Genomic DNA, 17263 nt, shown 5'->3' on the forward strand with positions numbered 1-17263 from the left:
GAAAGTTGCATGCCCTATTTGAATCATGAAAGATTAATTTTGGACAGACTGTCCCTTTTAATATTAGGAAGGAATTAAATATAACAATGTACTATATTCGTAATAATACATTTTGACATAGGATTATATTTGTGAAGTTCATGCAATTATGTGTTTATAATGCAGTAACATTTCATGGGACTGTTGCAGGTCTCAAAATTCCTTTTGTGGATCGAGCAACTGAGAAGTAAAATAGATAATGTTGTTTTTTACTATATATGTCAGTTATAGATAGTCTTTTTAAGTGTACTTGACTAGAGAACCTGTAATGCCCAATATTATTTTTTTTTTAACATTCTCTTACAAGTTCACATTTTGTTTAGTCATGAATAATTATCTTTAAAAAAAAATATTTTACAGCTTAAAGGGCCATTATAGTGTTAAAATCACATGTTCTCTTCTGCGCTGCTGATTGGATTAGTTGCAGTTACCGCTTCTGGCCCTGCAGTGCTCTGCGAGTCCCGAGCAGGACTTTAAACTATGTGATATCCCCTTTACAGGGGGTTAACAGACATCCCAACTCTCCCTGAAGTTCAGGGAGTCTCCCTGATTGTAATAGCAGCTCCCTGGTGCCAGCAAATGGAGTGCAATCTCCCTGAAACTCCAAGTACCATGATACAATGTGGCCCAAATCCGGAAAAGTGTTTCTTTAAGGAATGCCTTTAGTTGCTGGGACGTTATAGAACCCTCAAAGCATCAGTAACCAAAAAGCCCCCACTTATTCTAATAAAATAAAACACAAATACCTCCTTATTTACTGCACGTAATTAAACTTCGTATTCTAAAATATTTAAGCATTCAACAAGCTTACGATCACTGGAAAATAGGTTTGCTGTATGTGGTTGTGCAAAAAAAGCTACTTTTTTAATGTGACTTTAGTGGGAAGCTACTTTAATAATAAGTCTCTATCTTATTTAGGGTTTCAAGATGTCCAATATATAACTGTAAGGGGGGTGGCGGCGCAGTAGCGGGTGAAGCCACCTCCCTGAAATTAGTTTTTGCAGGTTGGGATGTCTGGGTTAAACACATAACATTAGAGAGGCAATAGCATTGTAATCTATTAGAGAACATACTTTTAACACTAACACCTTTAAAAAAGGTCATTAGCAACAAAGAAAAGGTTCTTCAGTATAAATCATAAGGGATACATGCCATGTATGCAGATTACTATAATGTTGCATCATTGCATGTTTCAGTGTTTGGCAGTGTATTACGTCAGTAATCGGTGCCAATATCACAGCAACTGTGGATGCGCATTTAATGATAACAAAGCTCATATCTACTGCACACATTCCACTAAAACACGGTGTCACTTATAGCATGTGCAGTAACAGCAGATCCCCAAGATTACTACAAAAACATACATTACAATGTTGATCTTTATATCAAGCCTCAAACACCCATTATAAAAACTTTTTGATGCCAGTTATCCATGATTTTTACAACTAACTTAACTTGGGCCTTTATGTAACATTATTTTTTTGTTTTTTTGCACAGTTGAAAAATAAGTTACCTTATGGCATTTCTAGTAGACATGTGCACAGCGGAAACATTTTGTTTCGGTCCATTTCAGACCGATTCAGATTTTTTCGAATTTCGGTTCAGATCAATTCGGATTAGAATAAATTCGGATGTATTCGTTTCGGATTCAATTTGGAAATTCAGAAGTTTGGTATGTGTTTTGTTGATTCAGATGGTTCCAAGTTACACAAACGTAATTATTTCACTGTTCTATCTCACTAAATCTCACTAAATTTAATTTTAATACTGAATTGTGATTAGTCCTTGGCCATGCGAATGTAACAAATAAATCCGAACAAATTCAGATTTATTCGTTACAAATGCATTCGGATTAGTTTAGTTTAGTTGCTAAGGTAATTAGGAAATTCAAATCAATTCATATCTCCGAATTTGGCGAATTCGTCCGAATTTCGTTTTGAAACGAAACGCACATGTCTAATTTCTAGAAACTAAATAAATAAAACACAGTTCCCCAAAGTATACACGTAGTTGATTCAAAACTAATTACTAGAAAATGTTAACTACAATGCATTCATTTCATTAGAAAATATTATTCAATTGATCTGAAAATTTGTCTATTAAAAGGGGAGGTTAAAGAGATATAGATATAGACTTTTCTACCATAATGCCCAATATTACTGTGGACACACTGTTTGTTATCCATTATCCATCATACCCAGATATCTACTGGGGCATTTGACTAGTTATTCTGTGATATATCTTCATCCCACTATGACATGTAATATTGTGTATGATGTATTTTATACATACATCTGTTAATGTTGTCATTTCTAACTCCTCAACAAAAAATATATATAAAAAAGATAAGGGCCGTATTCTGTAGTGTAGGAGAGTGATAATCACTTAGACTGCTCAGAATAACAAATCCTATAATGAGTATATACTATTTTTAATGTCAAGGATGCACTACAGGATGAATATAATCTTATTCAATCAGCACAGATCTTTGACGTAATTAAACGAATTTAGAGTTTTACTTGTGATGTAATTGCTAGGTTTATGGTTAAGACCCCTCTGACCCTCCCATAGTTAGGTGAGGATAGATGCCCTATAAATATTCAGCTCTTCCAAAGAGAACTATGCCACTTTAAGTTTGCTGTGTCCCCATACACAGTATTCAACAATGGGGACTTTGGGACCAGTTATCTGGATCCTGTCTGCAATCATTATTCATTGTTCTGCTACAATTCTTCCAAGAGGTGAGTGATTTATCTATGGGTTTACATTCTCTGGTCCATATCTTCATCAAAGGTCTATTAATGCAACGTGTCCAGTGAGGTAACCATCTCTCTGTCAATCTATAAGTATGTGGGTATATTATAAATAAAATAACTATTATATTATATTTCTTTTTTGTTTAATCCCTATTTTATTTATATTTATATCTCTATATTAATCTATTTCTGTCCTTTAATCTATATATACAACTAGGTAGAATGAAGAAAATGTAGTGTGGTAATAGGCAGGCAGATAGGTAGATACTGAAATAATATTACCAACCTATACACCTCTTACTCTAGGACACGTGACCCTAGATTTACTAAAAACAGGACTCGTTATCTTTTATTTATGGTACAAAACAATCCATTTAAATGCCTATAAGCCCTCCTCTGTTTTTTGGATTGAAATAGTTCATTTAAATTATGTTTCCTAACAATGCCAAGCTTGATGCATGTTGGAAATTGTATAAATTAGCCACATTTATTAAAAAACAAACTGACCTCCATTCCTGTGTTTTTTTGTTTTGGTTTTGTTTGTTTAATAAAACCGTCACAAATGGGCTGACATCTCTTGATATTAAACCTTTTTTTTTTTTAACTACAGTATGTTATATGGCAGTAGAAAAATATACTGGGGTTTAGGCTAATCCATTTGATTCCATTTGAAATAAAATGTAAAATAAGGGAAAAGGTTGGGAATAATATGAAATAATAAATGAACAACAGCACCGTAGTTAAACTAGGTAACCGTATAGGACCTTGTGCAACAAGGGGATGGTTAAACTACTCATGTCTTAGTGCTTGAATGTATGGAGGTTACATCAATCATTGTTGATTTCAGCTATGTAGATCAAATTAGAGGGAGAATACATTTTTAAAAGGCGAATCATAAGTAAGTTTTGCCTAGGGCCTTACTTAAAGGGGCAGCAAACCCCAAAATTTTCTTTAACAATTTTGCTAGAACATACAGTGTTAGCCAACTTTCCAGTTTAATTCTATTGTCAAATATGCTTCATTTTCTTGTTATCCTTTGCTGAAGGAACTGCATTACACTACTGGCAGCTAGCTGAACACATCTAGTTAGCCAATCACAAGAGACAAATGTGTGTAGGCACCAATGAGCAGCTAGCTCCATTTAGTCTAAGATATGTACATATTCTTTTTCAACAAGGGATACCCAGAGAACACAGTATATTTGAAAATAGAAGTGAATTTAAAAGTGTCTTGAAAATACATACTCTATCTGATTCATGTGAGTTTAATTTGACTTTCCTATCCCTTTACATGGGAAGATGAATAAACTATATTTCTAGGTGATGTTCACTTTTATACTTTGTCACAAAACACTAAAAAATAAATATCTCTTTTCAGTATTGAATGCCCCGCACAATGGTCGCGTCTGCAGTACATGGGGACAATCTCACTATAAGACTTTTGACGGCGACATCTACCAGTTCCCAGGAACCTGCAACTATGTTTTCTCTTCCCACTGCCAGAACACCTTTGAGGACTTTAACATCCAAATCCGACGCTCCCCTGGTCAAGGAGATACATCATTGTCTAAGATTGTGATGAAGTTGGAGGGTTCAGTTATTGAGATGACAAGAGCAGAAGTCTTAGTTTCAGGCGAAAGGTGAGTGACTAAATTGTAGCAGACAAGGGAGAACAATGATAAAGAGCATTATACTTAGGGTAGAATAATGACTAAGGGGTATAGGTGACTCAAATGCTTTGATAAATGATGGTAAAACAATGGTGTAGGGAGGGATATAGTAGTCAAATGAGGTGTTTAAGGAAACAGACAAAAAACAAATAATGAAAGATTAAAGGGATTTTAACTTAATTTTGTGAGCATAATATAATTCCCCAAATAAGCACTGTATAATAAATATTTGTTATATATTGTGTGTGTGTATATATATATATATATATATGTGTGTGTTATGGGTAAAGTCAGATATTGGGTAATCCTAGGATATTACACAAGCGGCTGTGGGTAAAGCCTGATGTAAGATCATAGATCCCCTCAGAGTGATCGAATCACAGCATCAAACATATATACGATGCACTGTAACTCCCCCAACTTCACTATCTTTTTTGCCTCCTCCTGCAGGGGTTCAAGGTTCAAGACCCCTTGTAAACCTCATTCCCCAAGGTTCACTTGGGGTGGATGCCAGAGGATCGGTGGGGCGCCCCCCTTCAACCCCCACGACAGAGGGGGGGGGGGAAATAGTGTAGATGGGGGAATTACATCAGGCTTTACCCACAGCCGTTTGGGTAAGGTCAGTTTTACCCGGGTAATGCTATATATATATATCTTGTGTATATGTGTATATATATATATATATATATATATATATATAGCTTGTGTATATATACTGTGTATATCTATATACTGTGTATATATATATATATATATATAAGCTATTACACTAGATTAAGTATTCATTAGGTAGCATTGTACAGTGTCAAAGTTTTGGATCCTCCAGGGCATATTACAGCCCCTTTGAGACAGATGAAAATAGAATGTTCAGAGTTAAATTACAGAAAAAGAAGGCAAATACAATAATGCAAGTACATTACAAAATGTATGTTACTAAAGATAAGTAAATATTTTATAAGATGCTTAGTTGTGCATTTAATATATGTTTCAGTGATATTTTAAGGACAAATGCTTTGTTTTTCCAGCGTTTCTCTGCCATACAGCCAGCATGGGATTCAAGTACAGAGAAGCAGCATTTATATAACTGTGACATCCAAAACTGGCCTTGTCTTTATGTGGAACGAAGACGACGCTATCATGGTGCGGAAAGTTTTACCTATCATTCTTCTATAGTCTATAACTGGCTATAATCAAATATATATCTATGTGTGTGTGTAGACTGATTCATCTGGGATGATCGACAAGTCCTGTCTTGTGATTGGTTGTGCTAGCGCAGTGTATGGGGCTGTACAAGCAGGGAAGGTTTCTTAGTCCTTCCAACCTAAAGTTTGATAAATGCCTTTCAAAATGTGAAGGGTTGGACTTTATATTATCTGAAGAGGGGGGAACACATTCCCAGTGAAGGATGGTGTGAGATGATGACAAAAACAAGGCAAAAGATAAACTGATTTATTCTTCTGAAAATTTGGAATACATTAGTTAATCTCAATTGAAATGTTTTCAAATTTGAATTTGTTCCAATCAGTTAAAAAAAAATACAGTTATCAAAATGGTTTCCAAACAAACAATATTTTTTGCATGGCTGTCAATCACATGCACATAGCGCTCATTTTAATAAATATGATCGTTTTGTTTTTTCACTAAATGGTTAAAACAGTGAACAAATCAGTATTCAGAAAGAAAACATTGACATTGGGATATTTTTTCATTTTCCTATAAATTAAAGTATTGAATTTATACGAAAATGTTCTAAACATAGGATCAAAATAGAATAATATGTCATTTGTGTTAAGTATTGCCTTGCACTTCTTTAAATATAATGCCTAGTGGCTTCAGTTAATTAGTCCTAAAGTCAATTAAAACTATTAGAGGGATTTGTCTCACTGCAGAGATCTTTTTAGAGTCTATTGAACTGTGTTCCATTTTCATTTAATCATTGCACCCAGACCAATGCACAAATTTGAAATCCCTATTAATATAAAGCATTTTATCTCTGCCGTTGTCTTGTGTGACACGTGTATATTTTTATCTCTAGCTGGACCTGCCAAACAAATATATCAACAGTACATGTGGATTGTGCGGAAATTACAACGGGAAAGCCCAGGACGAATTTCATGTGAATGGTACGTTTGTTCCATTAAAACATGTTCTGCTGGATGTTTAAAATAGCTACACACAAAATAAATGTTTTACAGTCCACTGGTAGACCTTTTAAAATGCCCTGTTTTGCTGATGTTTTCTTCTTCGATGTAGCCAGTTAGGGACACAGATAAAAATCAAGTAATTACTGTTTAGAATGTTATAGGGTTAAGATTTGTTTAAGATCTAGTTTTTCAAGTGGTTATATAACAAAACACAAGTTTCAGAGGCAAAGGGCAGGAAATACAGGCAAAATACACAATAAAAATATTTGTTTTAAAGAAATAGTAATTACATGTTGTATGTGAGATTATGTATTGAGGGATGTAAGCTCAGGAGCGGGCACGTGTCTAGAGCACTATATGGCAGCAGCTTTGCAAGAATCTTATCCATTTGCAAGAGCACTAGAAGACAGTACTATTTCCTGCAATTTAGTGCTCCAGATACCTACCTAGGTATCTCTTAAACATACAATACCATGGGAATAATGCAAATTCAATAATAAAAGTACATTTTGTATCCCTTTAAGAATATCTCTGTATGAGTATAGTTGAGTCAGAGGTTCAGTCACACATGTCAAGTATCCGGTGTCTCTTTTCCAATTGAAAATAATTGTTGAGCAATTCTGATTTAAACCTAGGTGCTCCGTGCCAGTTAACCCACTCGTGCACGCTGATATCATAACTAACCTGATCTTTCTATACTAAACAACAAACATCTGCTTTTTGCATTAACTAGTACAGTTAATGATTGGCTGTACGTTGTAGCTGAACAAAGAAGGGAAAAATGTATTAAAGTTTTACCGTATGACCTGCTAGAAAGATGCCCTTTAAAGGCAAGGCACTATTGGCTGCTGCCTACATAGACTACTGAATAACCTGTCCCTTTCAGTGTTTAAAGGGACAGTCTACACCATAATTTTTATTGTTTAAAAAGATAGATAACCCCTTTATTACCCATTCCCCAGTTTTGCATAACCAACACAGTTATATTAATATACTTTTTACCTCTGTGATTACCTTGTATCTAAGCCTCTGCAGACTGCCCCTTATCTCAGTTCTTTTGACAGACTTGCATTTTAGCCAATCAGTGCTGACTCCTAGGTAACTCCACATGCTTGAGCACAATGTTATCTATACGGCACACTTGAATTAACAGCCTCTGGTTGTGAAAAAATGTCAAAATGCATTCAGATAAGAGGCTGCCTTCAAAGGCTAAGAGATGATCATATGAGCCTACCTAGATTTAGCTTTCAATTAAGAATATCAAGAGAACAAAGTAAAATGGATGATAAAAGTAAATTGGAAAGTTGTTTAAAATGTCATGCCCTATCTGAATCATGAAAGTTTATTTTTAACTAGACTGTCCCTTTAAAGGGACAGTATACACTCATTTTCATATAACTGCATGTAATAGACACTACTATAAAGAATAAGATGCACAGATACTGATATAAAAATCCAGTATAAAACCGTTTAAAAACTTAATTAGAAGCTCTTAGTTTGGCTCTGTTGAAAAGGTAGCCGGAAAGCCCACTGCAAGTGGAAAATAAGACACTCCCCCTCACCCTTCTTTTGCATATGAAAAGACCCTTTACACAAACAGGAGCAAGCTGAAGTAGGTATCTGACAGTATTCTCATAAAACTTTGGGGCTTGGTTAGGAGTCTGAAAATCACAGCAATATTATTTAAAAATAAACAAAACTATACATTAAAAAAAAAAACTTTATGGGCTATATAAATAGATCATCTACAAAACATTTATGCAAAGAAAAAATGAGTGTATATGTCCCTTTAAGCCATACAATCTGTTTAAATATTTCCTACATTTTTCAAACTGCACAAATGCACTAATAAAAAAAACATTTCTATTTTACAGATATACAACTGACCCCTCTGCAGTTTGGAAACTTGCAGAAGTGGAACGGACCCACAGAACAGTGTGAAGATCCTGTGGCCTCTGCCCCCAAAAACTGCAGCGACTTGGTAAGTGTCACCTAAACATAACTTCTGATTCCTAATTTTCTAATGACACCATAAGGCATTTATATTATTCTACTGAAGGTGAATTAAAAACCAATACTTTGAAGTTTCTGTATTCAGCTCACACTTCTGGTTTATGTTTTTACAAACAAATGTGTCTGTATCAAGTTGTAAATATGAAGTGGCGCTCAGAGCCCAACACAAAAGGCTAAAGTTGTGATGTAAACAGGACAAGCTCAAGGTCTAATCCAAGCAAAAATGGCCAAAAATGTCTTCATATTACTGACTTTGTTTTGTTTTAGTTGAAATAATTTTTTTTATTTTTTTTGTAAATATTTTTTTCTTTATTGAATAGAAATGCACCGTACAGTAATATTAGAGTAGCATTACATCAGAACATATCATATAACATAGTATAACAGTATGTTTGGTTAACAGAAGTATACATTGCACATATTGGAATAATCAGAAATAGTAAAATAGGTGTGTCATAAGTGTACATTCTCATAGTAGTCAATATTGAAACAAAGAAGGAAAAAAAACAGGTATCGGGCATTATTTGGCCCTAGAAGAGGGGTGAATAGAAAGTGAGCCAACAGGGCCCACGTACAAATTTGTCAGACAACTGAATAAATAGGGATTATACACATCTCCCCCAGATAGGGAGTAAAGAAAGAGATACAAAGAAGAAAGAAGGAGGCAGAGGAAAGAGAGAGAGATAGAGAGAAAAAAAAAAAAAAGGAGGGGAAGAAGGAAAGGGAACGGAACGGGGGAGGAGACAGCATGAACTCTCTCCTCCTATTTCAGGGGTAGATCGCGCTACTAAAGGTAGTTGAAATAATTTTTTATTGAGTACAATACAGAATGAAACAAAAAAAGAAAAAATACAAACGATTCCAAAAACCATATCACGAAGAGCCACCCCAACACTAGGTGTTATAGCTTTATAGTCTCTCTGTAATCTTGTAATGTCTCCAATATAGAGTAGATTCCTGTTGGTTCATCTGATTGCCACTCATTTTACAAATTTTTTGAACATCCATTACATTTTCCAAATTAAACATCTTATGAATATAGACTGAACGGATAAAGATAAAAAAAAAAACTATAGGTCACTGTGTTCACATACCCCCCCCCCAACCTCGTTTGTGTAGTCTCTCAGTTTTCTCTGTCCTTTTAAGATAGCGGATACTACTTGAGCCCTCTATCTAATTGTAGTCACTGTTGTCCCCCTCCGTTATCCAATAAAATCAGATTTTGCCAAAAGTGTCCATGGTGTTTTGTAGGTGAGCAGCTGTCTCATACATTGCATATATATTCCTAATTTTGAGAATAATCTCCGTCCACTCAGGTACCCCTGTCTTCCAATGTTTAGCGATGGAAATCCTAACAATAGTAAATATGATTCTAAGAAATGTATTAATATGTGTATTGTAGGCCTTGTTTTTAACATTCAATAACGCCTGTGGGGCTGTGACAATAACTTGATCCCCTAAAAGCCTAGATATAAAATCTGACATTCGCCTCCATATCCCCTTAACTAAGGGGCATTCCCACCACATATGCGAGTAAGTTCCTTTGGCTTGGCATCCTCTATAACAAGCATTTGAGCTGCCTTTAACAGAATGTGCTGTCCTTTCGGGGTGCAGATACCATCTAAACACCGATTTGAAACTGTTTTCCCTCAAGTATGCGCTCAGTAATCCCTTGCTAGCCTCACTTGTTATTGAATCCCATTCCTTCCCCGATATGTCCAGTCCTAGATCTGTTTCCCACCTGCAGGCAATGGGTGGTTTACTTTAAATTTTAGATGACTGGATAGCCAGATACATGCTGGAAATTGCGTGTTTAGGTCTATGTGTTGCACTACACTGCTTCTCAAGTGATGTGGCCTGTCTCCTATTTCTCTTTTGAGTATAAGTACGGACGGCAGATAGTATCTGTAGGTATAAGAACCAGTGCAGGGAGAGTGGATGTATCTTCTCTTGTAGTTGGATAAATGTGAGTGGGGATCCATTATGTAAAAAGTCTGCCACCCTATATAGTCCCTTATTTTCCCATTTGTCAAGGAGAATATGGCTATCCCTCGGAATAATGTATTTTAATGGTCTTATGTCAGTGTGTTCCGAGATCAAGACTTTGTTTTGTTTTAAAGGGATATGAAACCCAAACATATTATTTAGTGATTCAGACGGAGCAGAACATTGTTACAAAGTTCCAAATATACTTCTATTATCAAATTTGTGTTGTTCCCATGATATTGTTAGGTAAAGAGATACCTAGGTAGGTGTCTGGAGCACTATATGGCAGGAAATAGTGCTGCCATCTAGTGCTCTTTCAAATGGATACAATTTTTGCAAAACCGCTGCCATATAGTGCTTCAGAAATGTGCCGGCTCCTGAGCATACATCCCTGCTTTTCAACCAAAGATGGCAAGATAACAAAGACAAATTGATAATAGAAGTAAATTAGAAAGTTGTTTAAAATCGCATGAGTTATCTGAATCATGAAAGAAACATTTTGGCTCTCATATCTATTTCATTTCAGTTTACTTTGTGTTCTAAATTTATATTGACTTCTTCTTTGTGGCATAAAAGAGTAACCAATAAGTAATGTTCTTGCAGAAGCAGATATGTTCCAGCTTGCTCGCCAGTTCAGCCTTTGCAGACTGTGTGCTGCTCGTTCCCATGGGTGACTATGTAGATTCCTGTGTGTCGGATCTGTGCAGCTGCAATTCTCCTACTGAGGTATCCTGTGTCTGTGCCACCCTGGCTGAGTACTCACGGCAATGCGCCCATGCTGGTGGGAAGCCTCAATCCTGGAGAAATCAGCAATTGTGTGGTAGGTATTAAAGACACACATCTGTTTAAACCTTTAAGGACTTGGCTAGTTTGTACATCAAAGACCAAAGTTTTATATAAATGTTTCCGCTTCCCCTGATAAGTTAAGGAGACCATGGGTTGATAGTGCATCTGCTCATTAGCTTTAACCCATGCTGTGAAAATCATCCCTGGTCTACCAAAGATCTATGCACTGAGAAGCCTGCCGGTCTTTACATTGTTTGCTCATGTATATATGTCAGTACGATCCTTAAAGGCAGCACATGTGTTGTATTTAGAACACATACATATTCTAGCTCATCCTTAACTGAAATCACTGCCTTGATCCTCAGTAGAATGCCTAACCCTGTGGTAATACTGGGTCTCACCAAACCTTTCTGAGCCGTCTTTTGCCTAAAATACTTACAAACAATATAGTAAGCCATTCTGTAAATGGGGCAGTGATCAGTTCTGAAACCAGTGTTTTATTTTACAAATATTTTACTCATCAACCAATTAATAAAACATGGTGTATTAACAAATGCTACTATTCTTTAACAATTTGAGTGTTTGCATACATGGCAAGTCCCTTTACAATATATGCATATGTATACACTGTATATAAAGGGATACAATTATTGTTATACATTCTTGTTTGTTAGAATATAAATTTTATCAGTAACCACTCAACTATCATATTAATTATTTATGAAACTATTATGTAAAATTAAGGTTTTCCACAGTAGCTGTCCTCCTAAATGTGACTTTTGTTGCCTCACACTAACCAGAAGGATTTTGTTTGGTAGAGAGAAGTTGCCCAATGAACATGACCTACATGGAATGTGGCACCCCATGTATGGATACCTGCTCAAACCAAGAGAGGACGCTAATGTGTGAAGAACATTGTGTAGACGGCTGCTTCTGCCCCCCCTGGTAAGTTTCTCCTTAAATAATTTTGGAAGAGCAGCTTCTTACACCTGTGTGTTATGTATTTAGCCTGGTCTGAATACCAAACAAAAGTAGTCTACTCAGATGTTTGGTGCCTATATATTATATCTAGACTACCAGCATCTAAGACAAAATTTACATGTAGCCTGTAAATTCTAGAACTATGTATTGAATGGCATAGAAGTTATATGGTGTAGCACATTAAAATCAATAGGAAAGACAACCAGCTCCTCTTAAGCTCTGTACTGTCTACAGCAACTCAAGTGTATATAGATAAATGAGTTATAAATACATTCAAGAGCTGAAATTATTGCTATATGTGCTTCTTCCAGGAACTGTATTTGATGACATTGACAACAGAGGCTGTGTGCCAGTGTCTGAGTGCTTCTGTACCTACAACAATAGAAAATACGCACCAGGAGAATCCTACAACAGCAACTGCCGCACATGGTATTTACTAAAATGTTGTATTTACTGGCGTACACATTTACCTATGTCTGTTTCCTGTACAAGTGGTTTTATTCTGTACCTGTTGAGTTTGTGTTATGACCATTTCTTCTCCTATCAGCGCCTGTGAAGGAGGTCAGTGGAGCTGCCAGACTCTGCCGTGTCCTGGACACTGTTCTCTTGAAGGGGGATCTCATGTTCACACCTATGATGGTGGTCACTACAACTTTCATGGAGACTGTAGTTACATCTTTACTAAGGTACTTAAATACATAAAAACTAATATAACTCTTAAAGGAATAGAAAGGTCAAATTGAAATGTGCTTGGGTGTTTTGCAGTTTTAAATACATGTTGTGCTGACTTACTGAGAAGGTGGGGTGTTTGAATGCTGGTGCACGATTCCCTCACAGGATATGTGCATATGCCACCTTTTACTAGAAGCATTTTTGCTAATGGAATTATATTGCAAAGATGCTTCTATTTAAATGTTACCAAGTACATTTCATGTTCTAGAAATTTTAAATTAGTACAGAAAGGGCTTGATATGAGTAGAGAACAATTTTATTATATTGCCATTTCATATATAATGTAATACAAATAAAATGATACATAAATACAAATGTTCTTGTTATTTATCCTACTAAAATAAATGAGTACTTGTCATCTAAACTGTATGCATTACATGGAATAAGATTAAAGTTCATATCTGATATCAACCAATAAATGTTTCCTGTCTAGGACTGTAAAACGAGCACGTTCACAGTGCTGGCCGAGCTCAGGAGATGCGGCGTAACAGATACTGAGACTTGTCTGAAGAGCGTTACCCTGTCCCTGGATAAAGGAAATATTGTAAGTCTAAGGCTATTTATTGTTACAGCCTATCCAAACCTTCCATTTAAGGGATAGTAAAGTCAGAAATTAAACTTTAGGTAGATCATGCAATTTTAAACAACTTTCCAATTTACTTCTATTATCTAATTGGCTTTGATCACTTGGTATCCTTTTTGGGAAGCATACCTAGGTAGACTTAGGATCAGCAATGCTCTACTGGGAACTAGCTGCTGATTGATAACTCCACACGTATATCTTGCCATTGGCTCACCAGATGTGTTCATCTAGCTCCCAGTAGTAGCTGCTCCTTCTGTATTGAGTTCCTCCCATATCTATTTAAATGGATGCATCACAGTCTATTCTAGTATCATATTGTAATGTCAGGCTTGCACTGAGATTTTCAGATGTCCATTTTCCAATGTTCTAAGTGTTATCAAGTCACGTATGGTAGAAAACCTGCATATCTATAATTACTTCATAAAACTATGGTTTTACCTTCATAAATTAACCAACTAGTCCCCAAAGGCTGTCGGAGCCCCAGATTGCAATATCTTCTACTAACATTTACCCTGTCACAAGAAACTTCAAAGCTGACTATATTTCTCTATATAGGTTGTCACAGTTAAATCTTCTGGAACTGTTCTCCTGAATGGCATCTACACACAGATACCTTTGGTCACAGGTACATGCAATATCACTTTCTTGACTGTTGCTGCTCCCTATGTCTCTTTGAGGGTCAGTGCTGGTTTTATGGCTACCTCCATCACTTTTAAATGTTGTCAATAGCCATAGATTGTTAGGGTATAACCTTTTTACATGTCGTTTGCATTTCTCAGAACAAGAAAATTGGTAAATTGTTGGGAAATAGGCTTAAAAATAGCCTGAATTAAAAAAAAGATAGTGATACCCCCCTATCTGTATCATTCATATCCCTTAATATGAAGCTTTATTAGCACCACACTTTTTAAATAAATGAACACACCCCTGCTGAGGTTAGATATAGCTCATCATATATATTTTTCACGGTTTTAAGACTTATGTGGTAATTCCTATTGAAACAAATGGCATTCCCCGAATCTTTCTAGAAAGTGCATAATGCACCATTCATATGACTCTGCTAAGTATTTGTACTGTTTGCCAATAACTGTTTTAAAACTACAAGAATTGGTATAAATCCAATCTTGCTATCTTTAAATGAAGATACAGTAATCATATTAACTAATATAGAGGTTAATTCCAATCAATTAGAAAAAAACTTTGTCAACTGAAATCCTCAGACTCTAACATTGGTTCCCTGTATACAATCATTAGATACATTTTGGTATCCAATTGAGGATCGTAATTGATGCCATAATTAAGTATAGTTAGGATGGTAAATTTGAAGGCTAACTACATTCTTGGCACTCATCACGTTGGTTATTAAACCATTATTTCTTTTTTCCAGAAAACATTGCGGTTTTCCAGCCTTCCTCTTTTTACCTGATTATTCAGAGTTTCAATGGAATTCAAGTTCAAGTCCAGCTCTCACCTATCATGCAGCTGTTTGTGGTTCTGAAACCTAAATTCCAGGGGGATACATGCGGTGAGTCCAATCTCTTAGATATACATTGTGTAGCTAACACCATGACCTAAATCAAATCCATTAGAATTTATATGCAAACTGTCCCGCATTGCCCTTGGCAAGTGTTTAAATTGAAAACATTCCAATCCATTAGAAAACTCTGTTATAACCAATTTTTCACAAGATTAGGCTTCAAAATATTTTTTTAAACCATATTGCGGTTTAAATCTATAGAATTAAAGGGACATAATACTCATATGCTAAATCACTTGAAACTGATGCAGTATAACTGTAAAAAGCTAACAGGAAAATATCACCTGAGCATCTCTATGTAAAAAAGGAAGATATTTTACCTCACAATCTCCTCAGCTCAGTAGAGTTAGTTCTGTGTAAAAAGTTATACTTAGCTGCTCCCAGCTGCAGGTAAAAAAATTAAAAAAATGAAGAAATGAACAGCAGCCAATCAACATCAGCAGTGCTGAGGTCATGAACTCTTACTGTGATCTCATGAGATTTGACTTAACTCTCATGAGATTTCATAGTAAGCTTCCTTTACCTGATTGGTGAAATAATATGAGAGTTCACGATGCTCATCCCTTCAGTTGTCCCGGGACAGAAACACTAATATGCTGCTTAGAAATCCTTTACAATGGGAGGTGGCTACTGAGGATTTTTTGAGGTAAAATATCTTTCTTTTTTACATAGAGATGTTCAGGTTATATTTTCTAGTCAGCTTTTTACAGCTATGCTGCATCACTTTCAAGTGTTTAAACATTTGGGTATTATGGCCCTTTAACTGGCCGTGTAAACTTTGTCACCAAGAACAATACTTATCAATATTATGTTGTCTATAACCTTATAAACATGACTAAATACTATGTACAGTTTTATATTTGTTGTGTTCAATTGTGTTCACTTTCATTCTAAACATTAGAGGACACAAAATATTAAGGATATGTTCTGCAATTTAAACAGAATAAACATTAGAATGAAAGTTATGGCATATAAATATATTTAGAAATGTAATAGGGACACTTAAGTCAAAATTAAACTCATGATTCAGATCGAGCAGCAGTTTTTAAACAACTGACAATATAAATTTGTGCTCAACCTTTTTATGTGAACACTTTCTGAGGCACCAGCTCCTACTGAGCATGGGCAAGGGTTCACAGTGTATACACATATGAGCTTGTAATTGGATGATAACTGTCACATGATACAGTGGGCAGGGAAATGAAAGTAGTATTTAAAATGTATCATAAAAAATACAGATTAAGTGCTGTTGCATTGTCTTTGTATTATTATTATATTATATTATTGTCTATGTATTATTATAGACAATAATATTAATAATAATATATTATTGTCTATCATTATTTGTGTTTGTAATCTTATTATTTGTTAAATAAAATATACTTGAAACATTAGAATCCTGAGTTTTTGTTGGTGTTTGACAGGTCTATGCGGAGACTTTAACAATGTGCGGACAGATGATTACCGATCGATGGGTGGAGTTTTGGAGGGGACGGCCGCTGCCTTTGCCAACACATTTAGGAGTCAAGGAGATTGTAATGATGTGAAAGATATATATGACAATCCCTGCTCACTCAGCGTAGAAAATGGTACGTGGGTCACATTCTAAATAACTGGGTATGGAGGAATCTATTGAAGAGGTTGGATAGAAACAGATATATAAAAGAGAGGTTCTGTGTTATTACAGTTAAACATTTGATAAATGGAAGTTTCTTTCTAATATAGTCAGAACTTTCCAAATCTCATAATCTAAGTGTTTATTTACCCACCTAATAAACCTTTCACAAAATATGCTCTTCATGATATTGATTTCCAGAAAACATACAAAATAGAAATAAATATGTTAAACAAATCCAATCATTTAGGGGATTCTTTAAATCAAGTTAAATCTCTTACAATACTATAAAGCATGGTTGGGCAATCAGTGTTATTAGAGGGGCTACTTATGTGGTCATCAATTTCTCAGAAGTGACACATTGTTCTTACATAAAACATCAGAGCAAAAAGAGAGTGCATCCGTGACTCAAGGTAACAAGA

General features: G+C 35.4%; 1 protein-coding gene across 1 annotated transcript in view; it reads left to right on the forward strand.

Annotated features, from left to right (window-relative positions):
• The first annotated feature begins 2704 nt into the window (after window positions 1-2704).
• LOC128636209 (mucin-5B-like) overlaps window positions 2705-17263 on the forward strand; it is a 60844-nt gene continuing 46285 nt past the window's right edge. Inside the window, exons 1-13 of the mRNA XM_053689253.1 lie at window positions 2705-2780; window positions 4173-4434; window positions 5490-5604; window positions 6500-6587; window positions 8483-8595; window positions 11217-11427; window positions 12212-12332; window positions 12681-12803; window positions 12922-13060; window positions 13540-13650; window positions 14245-14314; window positions 15077-15214; window positions 16651-16815. Of these exons, the coding sequence (XP_053545228.1) occupies window positions 2705-2780; window positions 4173-4434; window positions 5490-5604; window positions 6500-6587; window positions 8483-8595; window positions 11217-11427; window positions 12212-12332; window positions 12681-12803; window positions 12922-13060; window positions 13540-13650; window positions 14245-14314; window positions 15077-15214; window positions 16651-16815 (1732 nt within the window). The remainder of the gene's footprint in view (window positions 2781-4172; window positions 4435-5489; window positions 5605-6499; window positions 6588-8482; window positions 8596-11216; window positions 11428-12211; window positions 12333-12680; window positions 12804-12921; window positions 13061-13539; window positions 13651-14244; window positions 14315-15076; window positions 15215-16650; window positions 16816-17263) is intronic.

The sequence above is a fragment of the Bombina bombina genome, chromosome 7, assembly GCF_027579735.1.
Source record: "Bombina bombina isolate aBomBom1 chromosome 7, aBomBom1.pri, whole genome shotgun sequence".
Classification (NCBI taxonomy): domain Eukaryota; kingdom Metazoa; phylum Chordata; class Amphibia; order Anura; family Bombinatoridae; genus Bombina; species Bombina bombina.